Source organism: Aethalodelphis obliquidens, unplaced genomic scaffold (genome assembly GCF_003676395.1).
Source record: "Aethalodelphis obliquidens isolate GAN/ISIS:26980383/991018 unplaced genomic scaffold, ASM367639v1 scaffold37, whole genome shotgun sequence".
Taxonomy (NCBI): Eukaryota; Metazoa; Chordata; class Mammalia; order Artiodactyla; family Delphinidae; genus Aethalodelphis; species Aethalodelphis obliquidens.
The window spans coordinates 8,309,391-8,334,405 of NW_020837981.1; the positions used below are offsets into that span (position 1 = coordinate 8,309,391).

Here is a 25,015-nt window from a genome sequence, read left to right on the forward strand (position 1 = left end):
TGGCAGGAACTCACGAAAACCTGTGATTTTAAACAGGGAGAGAGGTAGTTCTGTTTCCAGTGTAAATTGTAAATTACTCAAGATTTGTACTTCGCAGACGTCCAGAGGATACTCAACTAAAGTAGGGAGTAATAGCTTAGATGCCCATAGGGGGCAGGCAGTTAGCAACAAAGAATTAGAATGAGGAGGTCCGAGACAGTAGCGGGTAGTCGAGACTGTGGCACATTGGAGAGCACGTGTCCCACCCAGAGGGGTAATTGCTTTGAAGGTCCAGTCCTTTTTAGCCATATGGAATGTGGCTCCAGTATGGCCGTATCTGATTTATCAAGGAAAGCTGAAAAGCTCGCTTTTATATGAAATCACCTGTTGGTACCTAATTCTAGATTTTTTTTTTTTTTTTCTTAAATGCTGTACTGACCAAACAGAACATATCTGCATGTTGGGTTTCTGGCAACCACTTCATTTCCTTTGCTTTTATAAGAAGCATCTGTATAGCATACTGCCTAGAGACTTGATTTCCACTTTTGACATTTCTACATGAAAATTGTTTAACCTTGAACAAGTTGTTTGATTTCCACTTTTGGCTTTTCTCCATAAAGACCATTTAACCTTGAACAAGTCGCTTTTCCTTCTTTGGACCTCAGTCTGTTATCTGTACGAGAAGGGCAGGACCAGCCAGTCTTGAAGTGCCTGAGTCTGAAAATCTATGGTTGTGGCACTGTTTGCATGTACCGGCATACCTCTTTTTATTACACTTGGCTTTTTTGCACTTAGCAGATACTGCTTTTTTTTTTTTTTTTTTTTTTACAAATTGAACGTTTGTGACAACCCTGTTCAAGCAACACTATCAGTGCCATTTTTCCAACAGTATTTACTCACTTCATGTCTCTGTGTCACATTTTGGTAATTCTCACAATATTTCAAACTTCTTCTTGATCACTGTATTTGTTATGGTGATCTGTGATCAGTGATCTTTGATGTTACTATTGTAATTGTTTTGGGGTTTTATTAGCAACAGAGTATTTTTTAATTAAGGTGTGTTCATTGATTTTTTCGACATAATGCTATTGCACACTAATAGACTATAGTGTAAACATAACTTTTATATACACTGGGAAACCAAAAACTTCACCTTACTTGCTTTATTGTGATAATTGCTTTATTGTGGTGGCCTGGACCAAACCCACAGTATCTCCAAGGTCTGCCTGTGATCACTTTGTTTACATCACTCTGTCCCTCTCTTCTTAGTCCCTTTGACCAGTGAACAAAGGCTTGTTTTAGGTCAGAGCATTCTTAAAAAGAGGCTTCTGTAAGGCCATGTAGAAAAATTTTAGATATTGATTTGAAAGTTACAAAAGAGGTCTCAGATGTGCTGGTCCGCCCTGTGCTAGGTAAGGAATATGCCCAAGGCCATGTAGATTTTATTGACTTTTCTGAGTTAGGAAGCGCCTTTCTTTTTCTATCTAAGTGGTAAATGATATCGTAGTAGCTAGGAGGACATGATCCACCATTACTATGAACTGTTTCTTCCCTTCTCACCAAGAGTCAGGTCATTAAAGCAATGAAGATCCTTGATCCCATGAACCACCAGAATCCCAAATCGGAGTGACCATTGCTCATAGGATTTCAGCAAATCAGCATCTTCGTGATCAATGCTAAGTTAAGATCAGCCTTCTCCTTGAGTTTGGCACTTAGTTGTTATTTACATTAGAAAGCGGTTACTTAATCTGGTAATTTGTTTCAACAAATATTGCATAAGCCACCTGATAGTTTAAACAATTTAAGCTCCAGAGGTAACAGCCCCGTAAAGGGTATGTGTTAGTGGTGCTCTAGGGAACATAAATTAAGAAGAGCATTTTTCCAGCTGTAGTTGGGTATGTGGGTTGGTGTCTCAGCAAACTGCATAGTCAGCACAGAACCCAGGTCATTAGAGTCTGCTGGCAGGAGTCAGAAAATCTGCAAATCACTGGGAGAGCCCAAATACGCCTGGATGGAAGTGGTCCTTTGAAATCTGACTGTCTGTTTACAGCTATACAGGGGATCATGGCCTCCCAGGCAGGAATGAGCCATCGGTCTTATTCCCATTGCAGAGCTTGAGGCCTTCACCACCACCTTACCTGCAAGCAATGCATACACGGGTCCAGCGCATCTGATTGTGTCACTTTTCTATTTAGAAGCAACCCAGAGCCTCCCAGTCCACTTAGAATAAGCTGCAGATTCCTTGTTGTAGCCGGCAAAGTCTTCATGATCTTGTTTCCACCTAGTTCCCTGACCTAATCACGGTCGCTCTCGACTTTGCACACTCAGCTGCAGCCTCGCTGGCCTGTATGCTGGTCCTCAAACACCCCGACTTCCTTCCTACCTAAGGGCCCTTGCACTTGCTGTTTCCACTCCCTAGAAAGCTCTTTGCCCAGATCCTCTCATTGCCGGGCAGATGCGGTGAGACAGCTTGGATGGAGCCAGGAGTAACAGTGCCGTCGTCATGTGCTGGGATTATTACCCTCACGGAGGCTAAGGATTATTACCATCATTCTGAGCGCACAGGGGTCTGCTCAGAACAACAGTGTGAGCCATTTGTACAAAAGACCGAAACGGAATCCAGATAACAGGTCCAGCTGCTCCAAATGCCTCCCTCCCCCTGCAGTTAACATTTTTACTACCCAACCGAGTAGCTAATGAATCTGGCCCAGCATAAATCCCCAGGCACAAATCCCTGCTTCAGGTCTGTGTCTAGACATCCAGACCTGAGTGCAATTTGCACTTTGAACATTCAGCCCCTTATCACTTGTGAGAAATCAAGCTTGATGGGGAGGATGGGGAGGTGTGGCTCACATCCCCCTCCCTCTGGCACAGTGACCGTAGAATGCGGGTCCCTTGGGTAATGACCGCATCAGGAGATGGAAAGGTCGTAACAGTGTTTGTTCTGTGGCTCCGGTCGTTCTGAAGCGCTGACTGCGGGGTTTCTCCGTCTCATTGCAGGCTGTGTTTTGTGAAGCTCAAGCTTCTGATGATAGCTATTGAGTACAAGTCCGCCAACCGAGAGAGCCGGTAAGTTTGCCGTGACCCAGCGGCTGGCTGACGTTTATGATGGTAAGAGTGCAGCCCGGGAACGTTCAGTCCACTTCTTTCTTATGCATTATTTATTTGTTTGGAAGCCTAATGCAACACCTCTCTGACTTGAAGGCACATTTCAAGGTGTGTTCAGGTAGACATTGCCACTTCTATCCCAGACACTGCTGGGCACCCAAAGAGTATTTTTCCGGGGGAAAGGGACGAGGCATCCAGATCTCTAACCCATCATGCCAACTTACACTTTTCACCCTCTAAGTATAAAACCAGGGACAGACCCTGTCCTTAAACCCATTTTTACTGCTGTGATCAAAAAGCAGGTGGACTTTGGCCTCCTTCATAGCAGGCATGGGGCAGAGTCGTGATGGGAGTTTCCAGCTCTCTTGATAGCCAAATTACAAGCAGCCTATTGTGTACCATATGTTTCTCTCCCGGTGCAGCTGAAATCCATGTGGCATGAATATCAGCTACATGTAAATTAGCCAGGAGAGCAGGGCTTGGAGGCAGGAGCCCTCTTTATTTATTTTGTGCTTAATTATGTGCAAATCAGACTGATGAGGGACTGGGTCTGGTCGAAATAGATAACACCCCAGTCAACATATGAGTTTGCGCTGAAAGAAGGAAGCGTTGCATCAACAAGGAATTTTGTCGGAGTACCGTATGCATTACAGACATAAGAGAGATGATTTTTGCTCCCCAGTTCTTATCAATAGTTTTGGAAGAGAGCTCACTGAGAAATGCTCAGGCTTGGGTCCTCTGAAAGGACAACCATGCTTTTTTCCTAACTATGCTAAAAAGTCTTCCTTTAGGTGCCCAAGGGAAGGGCGCAGATACCCTCCAACATACGCCTTAATAACTGAGCAGAATGCAGGGCAAGACTAGAAGGTTCCTGCTATCATCATTTAAGGAGTTTTCATTATCCTGGTGAATGACTCAATAAAGCCCCAAATGTTCAGTCCGTGTCTCTATGACCAACAAAACACCAAACAGACGCTGGATTGTAAGCCAGTCATTCCAGTGTTCTCTGTTACCTCAACCACCAGATCAGATTGCTCACAACGTCAATCTGATCCCATGTTAAACTATTCTGAAACTCCAAATCAACCAAAAGGAAGACACAATGGTAGATTTGGTGGCCACATGGTAGACCATGGTTGTAGCCGTTAACAGCTATTTACACAGATACACATTTTCCTTCTCTGTGGTGGCAAAGTGAAAAATAGTATTTGCAAAAAACCCAAGAGTCCTTGGCTCTTTGCCGTTCAACAGATAAGGTGGATGTTTCTGGGATTGTGGCTTGCCCATGTTGTTGCCAATACACACCTGTACCTGTGTAGGGGAAATGTGTATCCTGGGTTTCTGCAAATGATATTCTTCATGTTGCCAAGTCAGTAAATCTTTGTGTAATTCAGTGTTCTCTTTTTATCACTTCTGTGCATCTCTTAAAAAAAAAAAAAAAAAAGTCACGATGCAAGTGATTCTGAATAGCGCTTCTCCACCATGCTGGAATGATTTCATGGCAGGGGACTGCACCCTGAACCTTGACCAGCCGTCTTCCACCTGCCACCTTTTGGTCACGAGGAGGGAGAGAGAAAGGCTGTTCATGGTTCGGTGTGAATCCACTGTCACCATTCTAAGAAAAATAACTCAGAGCTTTCTCTGAAGACACAATCTTTTCTTTGATGGACGTTCCCATTAATTCGCCAATCTGAGATGTTTTCAACGAAGCCGGATTTATACATACAGATAGTTTTTTCAAATTTCCTTTTTCAGAAAAGGGAGGAAAGAACTTGTTTGGCTTGGTTTTGGCTTTCTGTGTGCAGCTGCCAGCTTTAATCCTCAAACGTGGCTTGGTCTCAGTGTGGAAGCACATTGGTTCTTTTGGAGAAAGGTGTGCTGGAGGGAATGTGGATCGGGCCTCCGAGAAAACACAGGACTCACACACAATATCCGTGTTAAAAAGAACTGAGTTTCTGACCTTCCTGAGATAATAGTTTTGATTTTGTTTTTCATTTAAAAATGTCCCATTTCCCTTCCTCTCCCATTTCCTAAGCGATCGGGTGTGAAAATTCGGAGAACCCTGCTTCTCTCTTCCACGCCCACCCCGTGCCTCCGACCTGTGTGAACTGCCTCCTCTGTTGCTGTTATCCCATGATACTGTTTCCATGCTTTGTTGAAAAACCTTGTTTTCACACACATCCTTCAGATAATTTGAAACAAAGGTTTTATTCCTTCTATCCTTCTGGTGTCAGTCAATTTATTATCCAATTGTTTGATTTTCAATTCTTTTCTTGTCGTTTTGCAGAAGCCGAAAGCGGTATGCTCTCTTCGTTAACTTTCCTCCCAACTTCCACCCTCCGTCTTCACGTCTAACCACAGGACTAACCCTTTGCCAAGAATTCAGGAAGACAGAGATTATACATATATGTGTATATGTATATATAATCTCATTCCCTTGTCTAGTAGATACATATATATGTATATATATGTATTTTTATATACAAACCTCTCTCCAGCCAGAGTCCATAAAAATTGAAAGTAGCATATTGCTTTTCTTGTTTGATTTGTTGATCCTTTTGGATGGCGCACTAACTTCTTTGCAGGAAACCTACACAAAAACAGAGGCCCAGTCCTGTTTTCAGTCACGGCACCACCGATGGGAACAAATGCTATTAGAGTTGACAAAGGAGGACGCTTCTCTCCAGCCCTTGGTGTCTGTTTCTGTCCTGTCCTGATGTGTCTTGGTACCATTTGTCTGCATACCACATCCACGTTCCCAGTGACCTCCTCTGCCCTGTGTCGGGTTTCCAGTGTGTAGAGCCGAATTTGTGTCCTTTTATCCACAAAACAGAGACCAAGCCCTTACACTTAACTCTTTTTCCTTATGCTAATTTTGATGATAACATTTGGCGTACTTTCTCTCTGGGCCAGTACTCAGTACAGACTTAGAACACTGCTACTGCATCTCCAGATCATCACATTTGATTTACCGAATGAGTACTGTTTATTGAGATGAACTCACCATGGCTTTCTTTCTTCCCAGTGTGTTTGGGCATATTTCTTAATATGAAGTATCTCAACTTTCACCATGTGACCTCACCCTGTTTTGCTGCTGTTTTATGTTGCATGAAGCATGACCAAATCCTCATCGATAGATTTTTTTTCAACCTTTTGGGTTAATATTTCCAATGTCGTTTTCTCGAAGACAGTACTGTCGAAAACATACTATTGAGATGCCTACTCGTTCATCCTCTCTAGAGTTGTTTTGCTCTGTGATTGTAATCACTGTCATGTGTTTGTGTTTGTAATTGTATGTGTGTGTGTGTGTGTGTGTGTGTGTGTGTGTGTGTATTTGTCTGGAACTCTTTACGAAGTCAGATTCTTCTGTGATTTTCTCGAGTAGAGGTGGCTTCCTGTCAGTTTGGTATTATTGATATGATCCAACTGCGAGAAGTTACTGCAACACTTTGCATCTTCAAAGGTCCACAGTGGTTGCACCTCTGCTGTTGGCTTTTGGTCTTTGAGTGCTTTTATCTTGTGGTGAAGGCATGTGATGTAGGCATGACTTGTCCTGAAGCGTATCAGAAAGTGACATGGCTTGCTCCCAGAACCAAATATCCAGCATGGTCCTTCCCAAATGAACTCTCTTCCCCATCCCATGTGGCTACTCTTTTCCTTACATGCAAAATAGATTTAAAAATGCCATTTCTAAAATGATTGAGGTGGCTTCAGGCTAAACAAGTCCTTGCCCCTGTCATTGGCAGACCACAGTGGCAGTCATTTGAGTGTGACCAACTGGGAGCAAACTTTATTATGCTGTCTCTGTGTCAGTGAATTGGGCTCAAATATATTGAAGCATACACTACACACTGTGCTCTTACATATCTTCTGTAAGAAAAGTGCGTGTGTCTAGTTGTGTGGGACTCCAGCAGAATATATTTTAAAGCATAGAAGTAATGAAATGAAAAGTGTCAGAAAGGTAATAAGATTTGAGCTTTGGGGTTTCTGTAGGCTGTGCCCTAGCACAGCCCATAAACTGCAGGGCACCAATTGGGTCAAACAGAGTCCCACGCAATAGCAATCATCAGTGACCTTGTGTGGTCAGAAAGGCCACTTCCCAGTGGCATGATTCATCTGGGCACAGCATGAGCTGAAGTTCTAGATGGTTCTTATCTTCTTGTTCTAGTTAATGAAGTCCCATTAGCTTGCTAGACACAGATATAATTACCATGTTATCAAGTACAAACTATCTTCTCATGTGAGTGATATTTTTGTAATTGCTCAGGGAATGGTACGCTACACCTATCAAAATTGGGGGGTGGGGAGGAGAGAAATATGCACCTGTCATATTTATCCATAATGGATAAAAGTTCCCTTTAAAAAAATATCTGTTTCCGTTGAATTACTGATTCTTGGTTGTCTCCAGAAACAGCAAACAAGTAAAGTTTATGATGATTGAAGGAGGGATAACTAGCTGTTTCCCAGTTGTTATGAATAAGTGGTAGAGAAAGGGAATAAATCATTTTGCCCCGTCAAGCCCCAAATCTCCAACCTGACCAACGTTCGGCAAGAGAGACGCCATGAAATGAGTTGCAGCTTGTGAGCTGGAGCTCCCTTCCCGGAGGAACCCGACAGGATGTTTCCCTGTTAGACTGAGCCCTGCTAGCAGTTTCATGTGAATGTATTTCATGTTTAGGAACTGATATTTCAGTTTCTAAGTGAGTGGTGTTTTCAATATTGAAATCAATTGTTCCAACTCCCCAGGTGACATGCCGTTTATATCTCTGTATATTTACGTATTTATACTTAATGCACCTGGGAGATTCTTAGCTCATTTGCCAACCCCCTAGAAGAGGTGTGGTCACTCCTTTGATAGGCCCGACTGGTAAGAGCTGCAGCTGGCTCTTTGAAAGAGCAGCTGTGACTACGTTTCTCTTTATTAGAGCGGGAAAGAAGACACTTTTGGAACTGAGACCACTGCTTATGGTTTTCATTTGTTCAACAGATAGTTGAAATGTGCCTATTGCATTCAGGGCTCTAAACTGGCTACTATGAGAAACTTGTGTACAAGAGTAAATAAAATAGGATTATGTTTTTCACTCTTTTACTTAACTATGGGTTCCCTACAGAAAATACATCTTTGTTTCATAGAGTGGATAAGGGGCCAAAGAATAAGTCTAGATACATAACTAGTTTGAGAGCAAAGGATAAAAAGAGAGAGAGAGCAAGAATCCTTGGGGAAGGGACCACACCAGCCCTTTGCCTCCAGCTGTTACTGAATGTTTTCAGTTGAAATTAACAAGGTCATAAAAGAAAGAGGATAATTTATAGTTCCTGGAACTGAGAGAAAGTCCACCCCTGCCAAGAAGATGTCCCCATTGGAATTCTGCTAATTGATACATGGACTTTTTTCTTAGAGATTATCTTGATTCTTCACATGACACATCTTGAAGTTTATCTCTGATAAGCTAGTGAATTAGGCAAAATTGGAGCAAAAGCCTGATTTAAAGTGAGGCACAAGGAGGGAGACTTTTGGCAGCCGTAGGAGCCAGACAAACTTAACATTGGATAGTCTTTTGAGATCAAAGATCTTTGGCAAGGTTTACATATTCCCATTAGAAGGTCAATAACATATTCTAAGGGTAGCAGGCATTTGGCAGGAAGAAAAGTTACTTCTGTCTAGGATCCTTATCTTTTTATATTTTGAAAGAGAGGAGGACTTACTCTATTTAAACTTTCTAGATTTGGAATGTGGATAGAAGACTCAATGTCTAAAATATCAAAAAGAGTAACATATTTCCTCAGAGCGACTTTGAAACTTAGTACCCTTACACAGGAAGTATTATATGCAAAGGTCCCCTGAAATCAGGGGCACCTGCTTCTTTACCAAACCCTTAAATCTGTGAGCGGGATCCAGCACAATGAGCTTCCTTTTGTATCTAGATGTCTTTCCTTCATTGTTCTCGAGAGCTGACCTCAGTCTTTCAGTTCCCGCCCAGAAGGCTGCCTTAGCCTGATCGGTATACTGCAAATGATTCAGCCTCACATCATCACATAGAGATGACGTAAAGCCTCTCCCCCACGTCCGGAAGAGAACTAGAGGGCATCCTGAAACCCCACGGTCACTGATGTCTTTGGAGGTGCTTTCGGTACCTTAACCATCAGCCATAAGGTTTAAAGAACAGAGAGATACTCCACTGTGCAACCAATAGGCAGTCCAGATGAGCCCATCTCCAGATGTGGCGTGGAGATAAAATGTTTCAGATACTGCGGTCGATACAGAGGTCTTTCAGTGCCACTGGGTTGCCTCCTAGGTAGTTTATTAGCACCAAAGACAAAATGAGAGCTGTGATGCAGTGAGAGATCATCTGTCTCTTGTTTAGTTGTAATTACCTGGCTTACTAGTAATAGTGACCATGTGTTAGGAACCTACTATGTGGCCCTCACTCTGCACATAGCATGTACTTTACTTCTCTGAGTGACACTTGAAGCTAGTGATTACTCACCCCATTCTACAGACGAGGAGAGTGAGCTTTATCGGCAGGTACATGCCCAAGGCCAGGACCTGAGCTCGGCTGCCCGACACAGGCACCTGCTCCCTTAACGGCAGCGAAACTGAGATTTGAACACAAGTCTGCTCTACATCAGTGCCCAGAATCTTTCCCCTCCACCACACTAACTTGACTAAAGCAAGGCTTGAAGACTGTAATAAATTATCGCAACCTGCCATCTCCGGAATGACAGTCCCGAATTCTCACTGTGTGCCAGTTCTTATTCACTGTTGCTGAAGAACAAAGGAAATGAAAAGAAACTTTCCATTGACGGGAACCATGACACAATGGGCTTGATCACTGGAGTGCAATTAATGAAGCGTATGATGTAAAAAAGGGAAACAGGGTTCTGTGCGAGGCTTGTTTTGCGCATATATGTCACCGAGACATTGATGAGTGTCAAATTTCCTCTTTTGAATTGCATTGTTAAAATCATGATAGGATTTTTTTTCACTCAGAAGCTTTTTTTACACCTTTATATGAATACACATCAAAATGTAGGCTTATCCAACTTTAAGGAATTAGTTCCTTTAAACTCCAGAAGAACCCAGAACTTTTCATGTATGTCCCTGTATATTATTCTGGAGTGTATAGTTCTTCACCCTGTAATTTTTTATCTCATTATAGACAGGGTATTTTGATAAGAAGTCCTGTGTTCCATTCCATGGGACCAGCTAAAGTGATAATTTTGGCATTTTGGGGGCATTTTTTTGCAATAATAAATAACAAAAATAATCACTAATATGCATTGAGCTTTCTGTGCATCATCTCCCTTAATCCTCTGAAAAAAGGCTGTGCTTATCTTCATCTCCATCTCATAGGTGAGGTAATCGAGTTCTAGGAAGATTCAGTACCTTGCCCAAAGTCAGACAGCTACTGAATGGCAGGGCTGGCATTTGGACTTAATTTCTGATTGCAGAACCAGGGCACAGAAGAACTGCCATGCAGGCAAGGGGGTAGGAAAGTGCAAAATCCAGCATCCTGCCTTTCTACAACATTCCACTTACTTGGATTTGAAATCCATCTAAACTGTGAAAAAACTCTGACCCTTTTCCTCCCATGATCCTGAAAAGTCAGAGGGCTCTTAAACCAAGGTGAAGAGGTGTTGCAGGGGTGATTTGGAGGTGCCCGTATGGACCTTCTGCCCATCGCAAGCTGTGCTGTTAGCATGGCCTGCTGCTTCCTGACTGGCGGGGAATCTCACTGTTGTCTGTGGTTCTAGGGCAGAATACTCAAATCTTCATGGACTCTTGCTATTATTTAGTGTTAATCACAACGATGTCACAGGATTGGTTTCCCCCTGTCAGGTCTTGTTATGGGTAATGATGGAACTTCTTGTGACCACAGACATTTTGCAGTAATGATCTGCTGTGAGTTCTCCGAGCAGAACAAAGGTTCCTCTGCGTCCTTCCTGTCTTGCTACAGACACATCACTCTGTTGGCCACGGCACTTTTTGGTAATGGTTTTACCAGCAGTAAAAGATTACACGTTAAATACCATTCTCTGTTTTGATTGTTTTAGACAGTTGAGGACTTCCTTTAGCCTGATTCCAAACATCTATTACCTTAAACACCAGCTTTTCAGATCAAAGAGTACCTCTGTCGTATCTGGTGCTGCATTTATTTACAATGCCTCAATTCCGTGTCCATTAAGCCCAAAGCCTCATCTCAGTCTCTGTGTAAGATAGCCCTGTATTCTGCTTTTGATCTGAAGACAATTAAACTTGCTTGTTTCATCCATTTATTAGATTAGGATACATTTATCTCTTCTGTCAGTCCAAACACAGCTTGGTCAGCTAATCTATTTATACCACTTTGAAATAGGACAGGGTATATTTAGGTTCATACTTCCCCACAGGGGAAGTTTTTTTAGGGATAATTTGCATTCGTTTTCTAATTACAGTTGGCCCCAGTGAGGATATACTAGACACATACCTTAATCAAACACTCCCATACATCTTTGTAAACAGCAGACTGGAATCATTAAGTATTTCCAACTGCTGGCATTTTTCTTTCTCATTGTTAGGGTAGGTCCAATACTTTCTACCTAGGCTGCACATGGAATCCACTTCCATGTCCTTGTCAGTGTCATGCAGATGTTCTGCTGGCTCCTGCATTGGTTACAGGTGTCCCGTACCATTCCCTGCAGTAGTATGTGTTGTGCATATTTGTATGTTTCTGTATGCATATAGGGGTCCCATTAATGCTCTGTCATCTAATGGAAAATTAATGTAGCCGTAGCTCTCTTAGACCAATAACACTCAACATTGACTGTCAACAGCAGTTTCCAAAAGGATATATTATTAGGAACTTTGCTTCAAATCAGAAGCGCATGGCAATCCCATTGTACAAACCTGACCCTAAAACATGGATTTGCTTTGATATCTGCAACTGGGAGTATGCCAACCTGGGAACTGGGCAGCAGACCTTTATGATGGCGTTATCCAATTAAATGTGTGGGACAGTGGATGTCAGGCTGTAGACAAAATCTTTGGGGAAAGCATTAGACTAGTGGGCCCCCTATAAAGTTAACAGTACGGTGTAGCCTTCGAGGTTTTCTTCTTCAGAACACAACCTCACAGCTGTGTCTTCTTTGTTTGTTTTTGTTCACTGAGCAGTATATTAATTAATCCTGGAAACCACCTTAAGATCCAAGAAGGTACTTTAGGATTTTTCATCGCAAGTGATGCCAAAGAAGTTAAAAGGTAAGAGTTTATTTTCACTTGCCTTCCTTTTTGGCTCAGACCTATGTATCTCCATCCACTGAGATATGCTTTCAGTGTGTACCGGGCCCTAACCCCAAAGCTTCTTAACATGTCTATGGGCATCAGAGGGTGCTGAATCTTAGGAAGAAGAGACTGTGCTTTCAAATGCTTCCATGGATTCCTCTTCACACAGTCAGTTCCACATCTTTGAATTAGAATAATAACATTTTAGACCTAGGAGGCCCTAGATACCTGCTCTTTCATTTTCCAGGGGAGGAAAGTGAGTCCCAGGGAGCCTAAGTGATCAACCTGATTCTTGATGACCCAGAACAACACAACACAGGATAACCGGCCCCTTGTCTAGTGCTTTTTACTTAATAGTATCCAGGCAGATTTACTCGAGAATTAACCGTTTTCTACTTTAAGTGCCACATGGAATCTCAAAAGGTTTGGATTAATTTCAGATGAAATACTAAACCGGCTGTATTTTTATTGGTGGCCTTCTAGGTAAGTGGCTGAAGTTGTCAGGTTCACTTCTTAAGCCTCTGTAGGTACAGCCCAGGATTTCACTGGCCTCAGTGTTTCATGACACTCTTATTAGTATCCTCAAACTTGTTTAAAGCAGCCCAGGAAGTCATAGGGTTTTTTGCAGAACACCATGGAATTGATGTTGTATTTGATTCTAGCCTGTGAACTAGGAAAAACTTACTAGTAGAAAATGTGACTCAGATGGTCAGACAGGTCACTCAGCTCAACAACAATGTTACATAAAATCTTTTAAATAAATGATGAATTGTCAAGATCTATCGTTTTTATATAAGCCTATTGTCTTCATTCCGTGAGCTCCTCCTCAAAGCCAGGCCTGTGCTAGGTGATCTGTGTTCTTTAATGCTACTCCTCAAAATAACCTGCTGAGGTAGGTCTTCTAAAGCTCTTCAGGCTTTGGTTTCCTCATCTGTGAAATTGAGGCAAATGATTTGTTCAAGGCCATGCAGCATGTAAGCAAGTGGCAGAGCCCAGTTAGAGCTGGTCTTTCCTTTTCTAAAACCCACATTTTCGACCACACTTAATAATACTAGCAAATTCTTACGCAGAGTTCAGTGTGTGCCTGCACTGTTCTACGAACCAGGTACCAGGTGTTGATGAACTCATTTAATCCTCTCGACAACCTCAGACAGGTACCATTACTATTCCCATTTACATGCGAGGAAACTGAGGCACAGGTTGGTTAACTAACCCGCCCAAAGCTACACTGCTAGTGTAAAGTCAGGATTTAAAACCAGGAAGTCCCGTTCCAGAGCTTATGTTCTTAATTATTTATTTGCCAAGAGGTGAGCCTGCCACGCTGAGTACAGACCTGTGAGATTTGATAACTGACACTTATTTTCTTCTTCACCCACTCTTACAAACTAGCCATACTAGTTATAGAAGCTTTTAGGACAAAATGGGGTGCAGAAGCAAAAAAAAAATCCTTGAGATGGAGGAATCTAATGATTTAAATTTACTTCTGGAAATTGGGAAAGGATTGCCGTTATTCAGGTGTGGAAGAGGAAAACCTCCTCGTCTAGTTCCTGCATCCTCACCTTTTCCAGGAGTACCCCTGAAACTGGGGTCACCTGAGAGAGGAAAGTGAGGGTAAATGAGACTGAAGCCCCTCCAGGTCTTCTGGGAGAGAAGGTTGTGCCCCCGTCCAAACCGCGAGGCACAAAAGCTGGAAACAGCATCTCAGCACCACGTATGGGGGCTGGGAGCACAGCGGCACCATCGATCACATGTACCTCCCAGATAGCAAATATAATATGAAGCTCCCATTTGTGTAATTCTATTTCCTGTTGCATCTCTCACTAATGAATGTCACAAATACCAGGCAGTCCAAAAAACAAATTACCTCCTATATTAGGGAGTGCAATATGTCTCATTTCAGTGCTTTATGGTATTCACAAATACATGCTGACACAATCAGCCTCAACACCAGCCTGTAATTTTCCATGGTGTGTGATGTGTCAAGAGCAAATGCTGTCAGTTAGGGGATTTCGAATAGATGAAGACTGCAGGAAACCACAGAAAGGACATCGGAGGTTTGAAGGAAACTAAACAAGTTTTGTAAAAATGGAAAAGTAAATTATGATGATCTAGTATTGAGTTTTCACCCTCTGCTGCAAAAAGGCAACGGAAAAAGTTAATGGATTGTAGCTCAGAGAAACTTTCAGATGCAGTGTTTTAGGAAAAGAGGAGTGAAAGCCTCCAAGCGTTCTCATACTCCCTTCATTTATCAAATGTGTGTAGGTCACTCACTTCTGAGACCACTCTGTATTAGGTGCCAGGGAAGCAGTGGTGAACAGTGGGGAGAAGATGCTGCTCTCATGGGCTCACGTTCTGTGGGGGAGAGAACTGCAGTTTTGTTTATTCGTGGTGCAAAGAATTAATGCAGCTGCCACTGATTTAGATTGGAGGTGAGTGACGGCTGCTCTGAGGGAGAAAGATTTGAGCAGAGATGGAGGTGATGGGCAAAGAATCCATCACACAGGGATCAGAAGGGAAGAGGAGACACGGTGGGAACAATTTTGTCATGTTCAGGGAACCTAGGGGAAGAAAGTGGGCTAGATGAGGTTAGAGGGAAAGGCAGGAGCTCGTTTCCATAGGACTTCTTACAGAGGTTGTGTTAGTATAAAATGGAGTCATGGGTGGTTTTCAGCTGGGGGTGATGTAGTCTGATCTGTGTTATTAAGAGGTGTTTCCATCTGCGTGGTAGAGGATAGGATGTAGTAGGGTGGGAGAGGAGGCCAACAGACTCACGGACTAGTTCAGGTGGGACATGATAGCTTGTGCTAGATTGGTGAGTGGAGGTGGAGAGAAGTAAGAGCAATTCAGGATATATTTTAGATAGTCTGTAGGACCCACTGATGACCTGGATGTAAGAAGTGAGGGGAAGAAGAGAAATCGAAAATGGAGCCTAGATTTGGAGCTTATGCAGTTGGGGGGATGGCGGCCCCATCTTACTGAGATGGGGAAAACTGGGGAAAGAGCAAGTTTGAGGTGGTAGGAAATCAAGAATTCTATTTGGACTAGGATAAGCAGGCAGTACGTACTAAACATGCACATGGAGATGTCATAGAGCCAGCGGGACCTGAGATTCTGGCATTCTGGGAAAAGGTGAGGGCTGGAGATGGAAATTTGGGTGCTGTATCAGTGAGGGTCCTGGCGAGAAACAGATGACACACTTAAATGGGAAAAGGGAGGAGAGTTTTATGAAGGAACCATATAAAGCTGTGGGCAGAGAGTTAAGGGAAACGAACAAGGGATGGCAAAGCACCCCAGAGCTAGCAACAGAGGGGAGCCACTCTCAGCCCTGGATCTGCAGACTCAAGGGGAAGGAGGGCTATCAGAACCCGGAGAGAGAGATTGTAATGAAGGAAAGGCTGCCTGGCGGGAGCCGTGTCCTTCAGTAGGGAAATGGCACTACTACCATTTCACGACCACCCTCCAGTCTCCTGCTGTCCCCTCGCATTGGCCAAACAACAGGAGAACCCGAGGACAAGGAGATCCTAAAGGCCAGCCTTGCAGGATGCAGATATGGTCTTGATGCTGCATGGGGCCAGGTCACCAGCTGTTTGGAGAAAGGGTGGGAGGAGAGGGAGCGGTGAGGAGGGCAGAGAGGATTGACATGGGAGGAGAAGGTACGGGGGGGGCATCCCAAAGAGTGTGAAAAGGCCCCCAGAATCCGCAGCCATGGATTTCAAGTGAGATCAGTCAGCAGAGAGGCGTGTCCTTTCCCCAGCAATGCTCAGCTGCTTGGGTGCCGGTGCGCAGTAGGGCGGGGCTTTGCCAGGTGAGCGTGAGAGGCAGAGATGCATGGGGAAGAGAATGGTGCCTGCAGAGAAGTACCACTTGGCAAAAATCAGCTGGAGCTTAGGCACTCTGCTCCCTTCAGCTGGGGGGCCGGGGGTGGTGTCTCTAGGTCACCACTCATTAGCTTTACCTGTCTGGCCCTTCGAATATTTCACTTTCAGAATCCAGCTTTAATTCATGAAGTAATCATACTTTGTCTTTTCAATAGTCTCTTCAGACTCATCATCCTCTCACTATCTCTTTAGTAAAGATGTGTTAAGACCTTGGACTCTGGCACTAGACTGTGTGGATTTGAATCCTGGCTCTGCCACTCCTAGCTGTGTGCCCTTGGGCAGGCCACTTAACCTCTCTGTGCTTCAGTCTCCTTATCTGTAAAACAGAGATAATAGTATCTCCTTCAAAGGATTGTTCGAGGATCAAATATGTTAATGCTTATAAAATGCTTAGAACAGCTCCTGGCCTATAATCTGTGCTCTATAAATGCTAGCTGTTATTTTTGTTACAATTATTATTATGTGTAGCATCAAATGGGGGAGAAAATGGCCAAAGGAAGTGGAAGCAAAATCACTTCCTCCTTTCCTGTCCTTCCCCTTTCAGGGCAGGTCATCACTGATTGCGTTCTTAGCCACTTGTCACTCAGACAAGCAGTCAGCTACCTTTCCTTTTTTGCAAGATGGATAAGAACTGGCATTTAAGTAGTGGATGAGCTGATAGGGTAGGAAGAACTTTGGGCTTGGATTTAGAAGTCCTGGAGTCGGCCACGGTCCAGACAGAATGACTTTGGGCAGGTCACAACAACCTCCTCGATTTACAGATGAGGAAGGACGGTGAGTCCCAGGGACTTTGACTGCAAGGTCTGCAAGACCTCTCCCAGATCGCAGAGTCTTAATGTTGGTTCCCAACCAGTGCCAGCCATAAGTGAAGTCCTGTGAGAAAGCAAAAAGGAACCAAGAATAAAATGGTCAAGAATTGTGTTTATTTCTTTATAGCCCGGGTCAAGGAAGGACTATGTTTATCCCTGGCATTCAGTTGCATGTTGGGAATGGTGAAGGTGGTGAGCCAAGGATTTTGTTAATGCCCTTATCCAGAGGGCTGTTCCAATGAATTTTATCACAGTATCCCCCAGTTTTGAAAGGACATAGGCCCCCAGTGCGATTCTTCTAGGCCCTGTGCATTTTATTTTGTTCCATTTATTCCTGTGCATTTTATTTTTAATTAATTAATTAACGTATTTATTTATTTATTTTTGGCTGCATTGGGTCTTCGTTGCTGTGCGTGGGCTTTCTCTAGTTGCAGGGAGCGGGATCTACTCTTCATTGTGGTGCGCGGGCTTCTCATTGCGGTGGCTTCTCCTGTTGCAGAGCATGGGCTCTAGAGCACAGGCTCAGTAGTTGTGGCACACGGGCTTAGTTGCTCCACGGCATGAGGGATCTTCCCGGACCAGGGATCGAACCTGTGTCCCCTGCATTGGCAGGCAGATTCTTAACCACTGTGCCACCAGGGAAGTCCCTATTCCTGTGCATTTTAAATAGTGCTCCGGGGCTTCCCTGGTGGCGCAGTGGTTGAGAATCTGCCTGCCAGTGCAGGGGACACGGGTTCGAGCCCTGGTCTGGGAAGGTCCCACATGCCACGGAGCAACTAGGCCCGTGCACCAAAACCACTGAGCCTGCGCGTCTGGAGCCTGTGCTCCACAACAAGAGAGGCCGCGACAGTGAGAGGCCCGCGCACCGCGATGAAGAGCGGCCCCCGCTCGCCACAACTAGAGAAAGCCCTCGCACAGAAACGAAGACCCAACACAGCCAAAAATAAATAAATAAATAAATAAATAGTGCTCCAATGACCTTGTTTTGTCTCATCCAGAATATCTCCGACACAGCCAACAGACCTTGTAATCATATATTAACATTTGAGTCACAGGAGAGGATTTTCTTGTTGGTTACTTCCTCTGGGTCTCCTTCTATCCAGCCCAATCCTATAATACCCTCTGCCCACCCCATCCAAAGGGTCACATGAGCTGTGCTCCTTAGTAAGAAGAAAACCTTCAGTGATGATGTGTTCTCAGGCCTGGATGGTATGGGAGTGAGTCCAGCCAGTTTGGGAGTAAATACGGGCTATGATACCCCAGAAGGAATTTGACAGAGGGCCCCTTTGACTTTCCCTTTCCACCTTCCTCCTCAACCTCTCTCGCTCTGGCTGACAAGAGAAGGTGCTTTCCAAGTGAGTAGGCTAATATTTTTATTTGACTGAGGAATGTCACCCTTGTGCCCCTTTAATACCTATTTGACCAGACCGTGAGGATGTCGAAGATGTATTTAACTTCCCGCCAAGGGCCCAGAGCTGGTTGCCCATGTGTTCTGACGAGCAGCATTTAGAGCTGTTCTCCAAAATGAAAGAGGAGCGAGCAGATGTGGTGTGTCACGTCAGCAATCTCTCTCCCAGCTCCTTTTCAAATAAAAGTTTATGAAGAGAAGCACTAACTCAAATCGCAGAATCCTATGTTTGAAATAAATGGTCTCGCAACAAACATTTCCGTCTGTAAACGTCTAAACCTTTCAGAAGATTAAAGGAAATTAGTGCTGGCGTGTTTCATTAATTTGGCACCATGGTGGAGGAAATGTGGTCCTCATTTCACTTGGGTGGATTATGAATCGTGTCAGTTTTTCCATTCTTTTCCTCCAGGGCATTTTTTTACTGCAAGGCCTGTCATGATGACATCACGGATCCCAAAAGAATAAAAAAATGTGGCTGCAAACGGCGTAAGTAGTGTTTCTTTCCCCCTTCCCTCCCTCTTTCCTTCCTTTTTTCCCCAAAGTCGTTTCCCTTCTCCTTTTCCTTTTAAAGAAACACTAAACATCAAGCGCGTTCTTGAATACGTTTATGTTTCACCCTGCAGTTTAAAGAGACATGAAATTAATACCTGTCCTCACTTGATCAGAGCAGAGGATGGAAAATCACCACCATCAACACCTCGGCGTGAGCCTCATGCCTAACCCCACTTCTTGACTCTGAAGGGATGCCTAGGTAGATGTGTCCAGTCAAACAGAGCAAACGCAGTGTATGAGAAGGAGGGCAGCCAAGGCCCTGGAGGAGGGAGTGGTTTTGCATAGTGATTTCCGGTGGATGGGAGGCTGTCAAGTGTAAAGATGGCCGTGCTAGGGCTGACGGGAAACTGGGTCTGAGGATTCGGTCTCCCAAATGGGAGCTGACTCTCTTTGCATTTGGGATTCCTGCCAGTTTGGGTACCAAAGGCCAGAGTTTTCAATTGTGATACCCTCAGACTGGCCCAAGGAAGGAACTTGGTCATCACCAATGGGCTTTATTTGCCATTGCCCCGGTGACCAGCCTCAAACACCATTGCTCTTTGGGGTAGACTAGATTGGGCTTGATAGCTCCTGACGTATCGTCTCAGACTCCTTACAAAGCAGCTTGCCACTGGGACTTCTTGAGAAAGATATGGTAAATCAGGAATGGTGGATGGTGAGCTCTCGAAAAACTGGGGCTTAAAGTGAGGTTTGCAGTCATTCTGTTGCATTGCCTAATAGAATTTGTTCACAGCCCAGGAGAAAACAACGATAGTGATGCCTTCCTTCCCATGGTGATTTAATGTTTCCAGAGCTCTTTATGATCATTATTTTTGTTGTTCCTCCCCATAACCCTGCGTATCTGGCAGGTGGTGTTATTAATCCCATTTTACAAAAAGAGGAAACTGAGGCTCCAAGTTTCGTGGGAGGATGAGATGGCTGAGGGTCACACAGATCCAACAGACAGGGGTTCAGGCTCACCCGAAGGCTTCTCTTGGTGCCGTGCCCTCGTCTTTTTTCTAAGAGAGAAGGTCAAGATGGGTGAAATTGGGTCTGATGAGTAAGAACCCAACTATAAAGGGTCACCCCATAAAATACTTTTCTCAAGCACGCACCAGACAGAAGAGCACCATTCCTGAGGTACGCTGACCAGAGCAAGAGGTTCTTTCACAGAAGCCGTAAAGGGGAGCACAGGAAATACAAAATCGGTGAGACATAAACACCACTCTGCTGGAGCATGGAGGAGGCCCTCAGCCTCATGGGCAAATACCCAGAGAAGCACTCTTGGTCTAGAGCAGTCTCTGTAGAAATCTTCTTGGGCTGGTTCCCAAGCTTGGGGCAGCTTAGGTCCACTGTTCTGCTCCCCCTTCTCCACTGACTTAACACACATGGCCCCCTCCACCCAGCTCTGACACCTCACCAGAATGAGTATCCATACGTCAGGACAGGAACCTCTAACTTCTTGGGGCCTAAGAACTCTCCAGTTCCGACAACCTACCAGGAAGAGCATCCAAGGGCCTATAAAGGCACAGAACAAACTCACTCCCCAACCAATCCCCCAAACTCCGTAACTCAAAAGACCCTTCTCACCAGGCAGTGCTCCCGGCCCAGCTCAGTTATCTGTAAACACAGAAACACAGCTCAGCTGACCAGGCATCACCCAGCTCACTTCCATCAGAAGGAACACAACATCCCAAGGCAGAAGTACATGAGAGAGAGTAACAAATGCAAGAGGATGAACCCATGTCAGAAAACACTTGTAGTGGAGAGGGTTGGGGAATGTAGGAGAGTATTGAGGCCCATAACCCTTGACCAGATACTTGCCGGAGAACCTGGCCCCGTGGGGGTATCAGTGAAATGACAAGGCTACTTTCACGTGGTGATCAGTCATTCACATGTGTTCGAGTGCCTTCTTTGTGCAAGGCGCTATTCTGGGTGCTAGGGATGGAGCAGTGAACGAGATAGGCCCTGCCCTCCCGAAGCCTTCACTCTAGTGAATGGAGGCAAGCAATGATCACAGCAATAATTAAATGCCTTCAGACAGAGACAAGTGCTCTGAAGAGAGAGGAGACTGCCTGAGGGTGTGAGGGACCTGGTAGGGTTGCTGCTTTAGCTAGAGAGGTCTGGAAGACCTCCTTTGAGAGGTGACACTGAAGCTGAGACTCAGTCCAGGTAGACAGAAGAGCAAGGGCAAAGGTAGGGATAAGTTAGTGGTGTTTGAGGTAAGGCAGGAAGGCCAGTGGGGCTGGTGGGATTGGGGAGAGGGTGGTAGGAGACGAGGTCAAAAAGGCAGGCAGGGGCCATGGGAAGAAACGGGGTTTTGGTGTTACGATAAATACAGCCATTGGAAGAGTTTAAACAAGTTAATGACATCATCAGTTCTTATTTTAAAGGGTCTCCCTGGTGACTGGACAGAGAACAGGCTCTAGGGAGGCATGAGTGGAAATGGCAGGAGGAAGAGTGAGCATCTCTGACTCCTGCTCTGATGCTGGAATGTTCCTCACAGGGCACTATCTATAGTAGAACCCAGCAGACTGATTTTTAAGTCCCTAGAAATGAGGATTTGGCCTCTAGGATATTTTTCCATCTTGGTTCCAGGCAAACAAACGGCAGCTGACTTTAACTTCGTCCTGGAGAGAGAGGCACGTAATTGTTTGAAATAATTCTGCTCTCCTCATTACCTTTAACGTTGGTTCAGCTAGTGAATCAAATGATCTCCCATCCTGCGCAGCACAGATTGCTACAAAAGGACTGTCCCTGCAAAGCCAAGCCAGTGTGACAGGGCCTTGATCTCTCCCTCTGCACCCCTCTCCCCTCCGTGGGCTCCTTGTCTCATAGACGCCCTCGGCTGTGAGGTTAATGTTTGATAACAATCAGAATTGTCCAAATATCATTCTTCCTCATTAAAAGGTCATAGCCTGTGTTACAGAGGGTGGGTTGCGGATGTGTATGTGTAAATTGTGGTTCGAATAAAACGAATGATTAAACATGAACGTCCTAGGGCATACCAGGCAGGTTAGGAAATTGGTGAAGATAGATTTTGTTTGCAAAGAAACTTTTGTTAGAAGTAGAGCTAGAATTATTAATAATGCGGGGCAGGGGGGTTCCTGCCTTTGAATGCACGTTGCCTGGTGCCCTAAGTTGGAGAGGGCAGCTGACCCATAGTCAACTGCCCAAACCTGTTAGGCCAGGTATTAATAATTCACCCTGGAATGATAAGTTTCCGGGAGGGCAGAGCTGATGACATCAGTGGTCTTTATCTACAGTTTTCTAACCCTCCCCTCCCAACCTGGCTTTTCCCTTTCCAAATAACCCTCCACCCAGCCCCCAACCTCCCCATTCACCTTCATTCAACAGCCTTAAACATCTCGCGTCATACTATCTGGAGAAATGTCAAGTGTGCACACTCCATTTTTGGAAATTCTCTGGTAGTATAGTTTAACTTTTGCATTTTTTCCCATTTCTTCATAGTTCTCCATCAAGGAAGAGTGTCAAACTCAGCTGTCTGGCCAAGGAGCAAGTTCTCAGAATCTACTATTTACCTATTTTCTTTTTCTGTATAACAAACCCAGTCTAATGATTTACATTTTCTCCCCCAGCCTCTAAATATTTGCCAAAAGGTGGACTCCTAGGGGACAAGTCATGTCTAAATTGCTGTGTTTGAAGGAATTTTCTTTAACTTCTAATCATTGACATATTTGTGATTTATTTTCTTTCTCTTTGCTGCCTTGGAATACTGCCCCTACTCTATTTTAACTGCACACTGGTAGTGATATATTGTGAGTAAAACGGGTTCCCAGCAGCCCGGAATCCAGTTCCCCCTGTCTTTCTCTAGAAGAGAAACTTCTTTTATTTTCTGTGCAGTTGCAGTTTCTTTTTTCTTTTGGTATTTATGTTGCATGTAGCAGTGACATCATACCCCAACTCGGTCTGCAGAGTAGCCTGGAGCTGGAGAACCCTGCGAGCAGGGAACCCCTCTCTGTTCATCCACCCTCCCCCCCACCCAACCCCCGCCAGCCTCTTGTCAGCTTCTGGCGCTGTCTTATTTTTCCACTTGAAAATAAGACCTTAACAACAGTGTTTCTCTTGAAGGCCTTGTCTCAGGACCTTTAGGGGACACTGAGTCAGCTGAGGTAATTACCACTAGCTCTAGATGCTTCGTCAATTGGGGTTCATTGTCATGCTTGCCTTTGATAAATTATACTTGGTCTCCTCTGCTATTAAGCTTGAATCCCTATCCTGACGGAAACACATATGCTACATATATATTCCCACGTTGTGATATATATGATATGTACCAGTACTTTATATGTAAAAATGTACATTTTTATATATAAGCATAGAGATATTTTATAGAGAGAGTGATGTATTTATTACACCATATGTGCCTCTCTATACGAGAAAGCGCTTGAGAGAGAATTAATTGGACACCCAGCTTTGGGACTGTAAGTATCTAAATTGCCTTACTGGAGACGAGTAAGTTCTACAGTGGTAATTATTTCCTGTAGTCTATGAAGCACCTTGCTTTAAAATGAAATTTCTCCCTCGGTAATACCCGCTAGGACATACCTAGTTCCTCTGTGGGTGTCAGGCATCTTGCAGGATCCATTTACTTGTTTAAGGAAGAGAAAGATGGCTTGAAGAGAACACTCCATTTCATTAATGAGCTATGTAGAAGCCAGAATGAGTAAATACAAGTCTCTGAGCCCCTGAATGACTCCAGGAATAGGACCGTCTCTCCCAGCAAGATGTGGCCATTGACGAGGAGCTCGTAGGCCCGTATTTCTGTGTGTGACTTAGAGCAGTGCTGCTTTCAGCGGCACCAGCGATGAGCATCCGTCTTTACTCACCTACGAGAGACCCAACCTGTAGACCAGTCTAGCGGCCTTGGAGTTTGCAGGAGATGTCTCCGCACCTGGTCCTCTCCTGCTCCTTTGCAGAAGAAGAGGCAAGTTGGTCATCTGGTTTGGGCTAGTCTTCACAGTTGGAGGGTACGGAATGCTCAACGTACCAACAAAACAAAACAATGACCTTCTTGGGTTCAGAGCAAAATTCTGCCCAAATTGACTCCATGGCTCCCTTTATCTGCAGAACACCTTGAAAAATGACTTCAGGGCATGAACCGCTTTCCTACCTGCAGAGCTGCCTACTGTATCTAATGATCTTTCAGAACTGGAGGGAAACCGTGATGTCAATCAACAAACAACTCTCGTGCCAAATTCCTCTGTCTTCTCCAGCCACAATATGGTATTGAGGGAGGGTCAGCTAGTTCGGTGTGCTCTCTGCTGCTGACATTAACCAGCTTTTTCTTTCCCTTCTTTCCGTTCTTGGAAAACCACCTGAAAGGTCTTTCTCCTTCCTCCAGAAGCTAATCAGAGGAATTTTGCTAAGTGAAGACATCATTCCTCATTTATAGGACCTGAAAGAACGCTCTTGGATTCCCACTGTCCCATCAAACAAATGCCTTCACCATTCACCTCGGTGGACTTTTTCTTCCATGGATATTTTAACTTAAAATTTTGTTGCTGCCGAGAATATGAAGAGCAGCTCCAGAGTCAAGGCTTGGAAATAAGCCTTCCTTCACTGGGTTGATTTTAAACAGGAAGTTGCAATCTGACAAGTGTCTGTGAATTGAATGGCAGGGTATTTTTTTTCTTCTGCCCCAGTCTTGTCTTGAATTGCTCCATTTGAAACCTAAAATATTTTTTCCCCAGCAGTTGGGAAATGTCACCTGAGCTTTTCAGTTCAGCACTGCTTTTCCTGCCCCTTCCATCCCACCCTGGAAATTAAGATTCTACAGTTGGAAACTGGCTGACAGTTTGGTTGCTGGTGCAGGAGGCAGATGGAGCCGAGAGCAGGATAGAGTCCAGCTCCCTCCTCCATTCCAGGCTTGGCTCCAAAGGGCTAACCAACAGAGAACCTGAACTTGACAACCCATTGTCAGTTTGACACAAGGAAAGAGCAGTAACTAAGCTACATCGACAGCAGCCCCTTCTCTACAGGTTTTCTTTCTCATGATTGAGACCTTTGAATATATAAG

The 25,015-nt window shown here is 44.4% G+C and overlaps 1 protein-coding gene across 5 annotated transcripts in view; it reads left to right on the plus strand.

Annotated features, from left to right (window-relative positions):
- Positions 1 to 25,015, plus strand: part of KCNMA1 (potassium calcium-activated channel subfamily M alpha 1) — a 747,896-nt gene that overhangs the window by 587,519 nt on the left and 135,362 nt on the right. For all 5 annotated transcript variants that reach the window (XM_027129781.1, XM_027129778.1, XM_027129780.1 and 2 more), the window contains exons 16-18: positions 2,980 to 3,048; positions 12,239 to 12,325; positions 18,854 to 18,930. In XM_027129781.1, the coding sequence (XP_026985582.1) occupies positions 2,980 to 3,048; positions 12,239 to 12,325; positions 18,854 to 18,930 (233 nt within the window). The remainder of the gene's footprint in view (positions 1 to 2,979; positions 3,049 to 12,238; positions 12,326 to 18,853; positions 18,931 to 25,015) is intronic.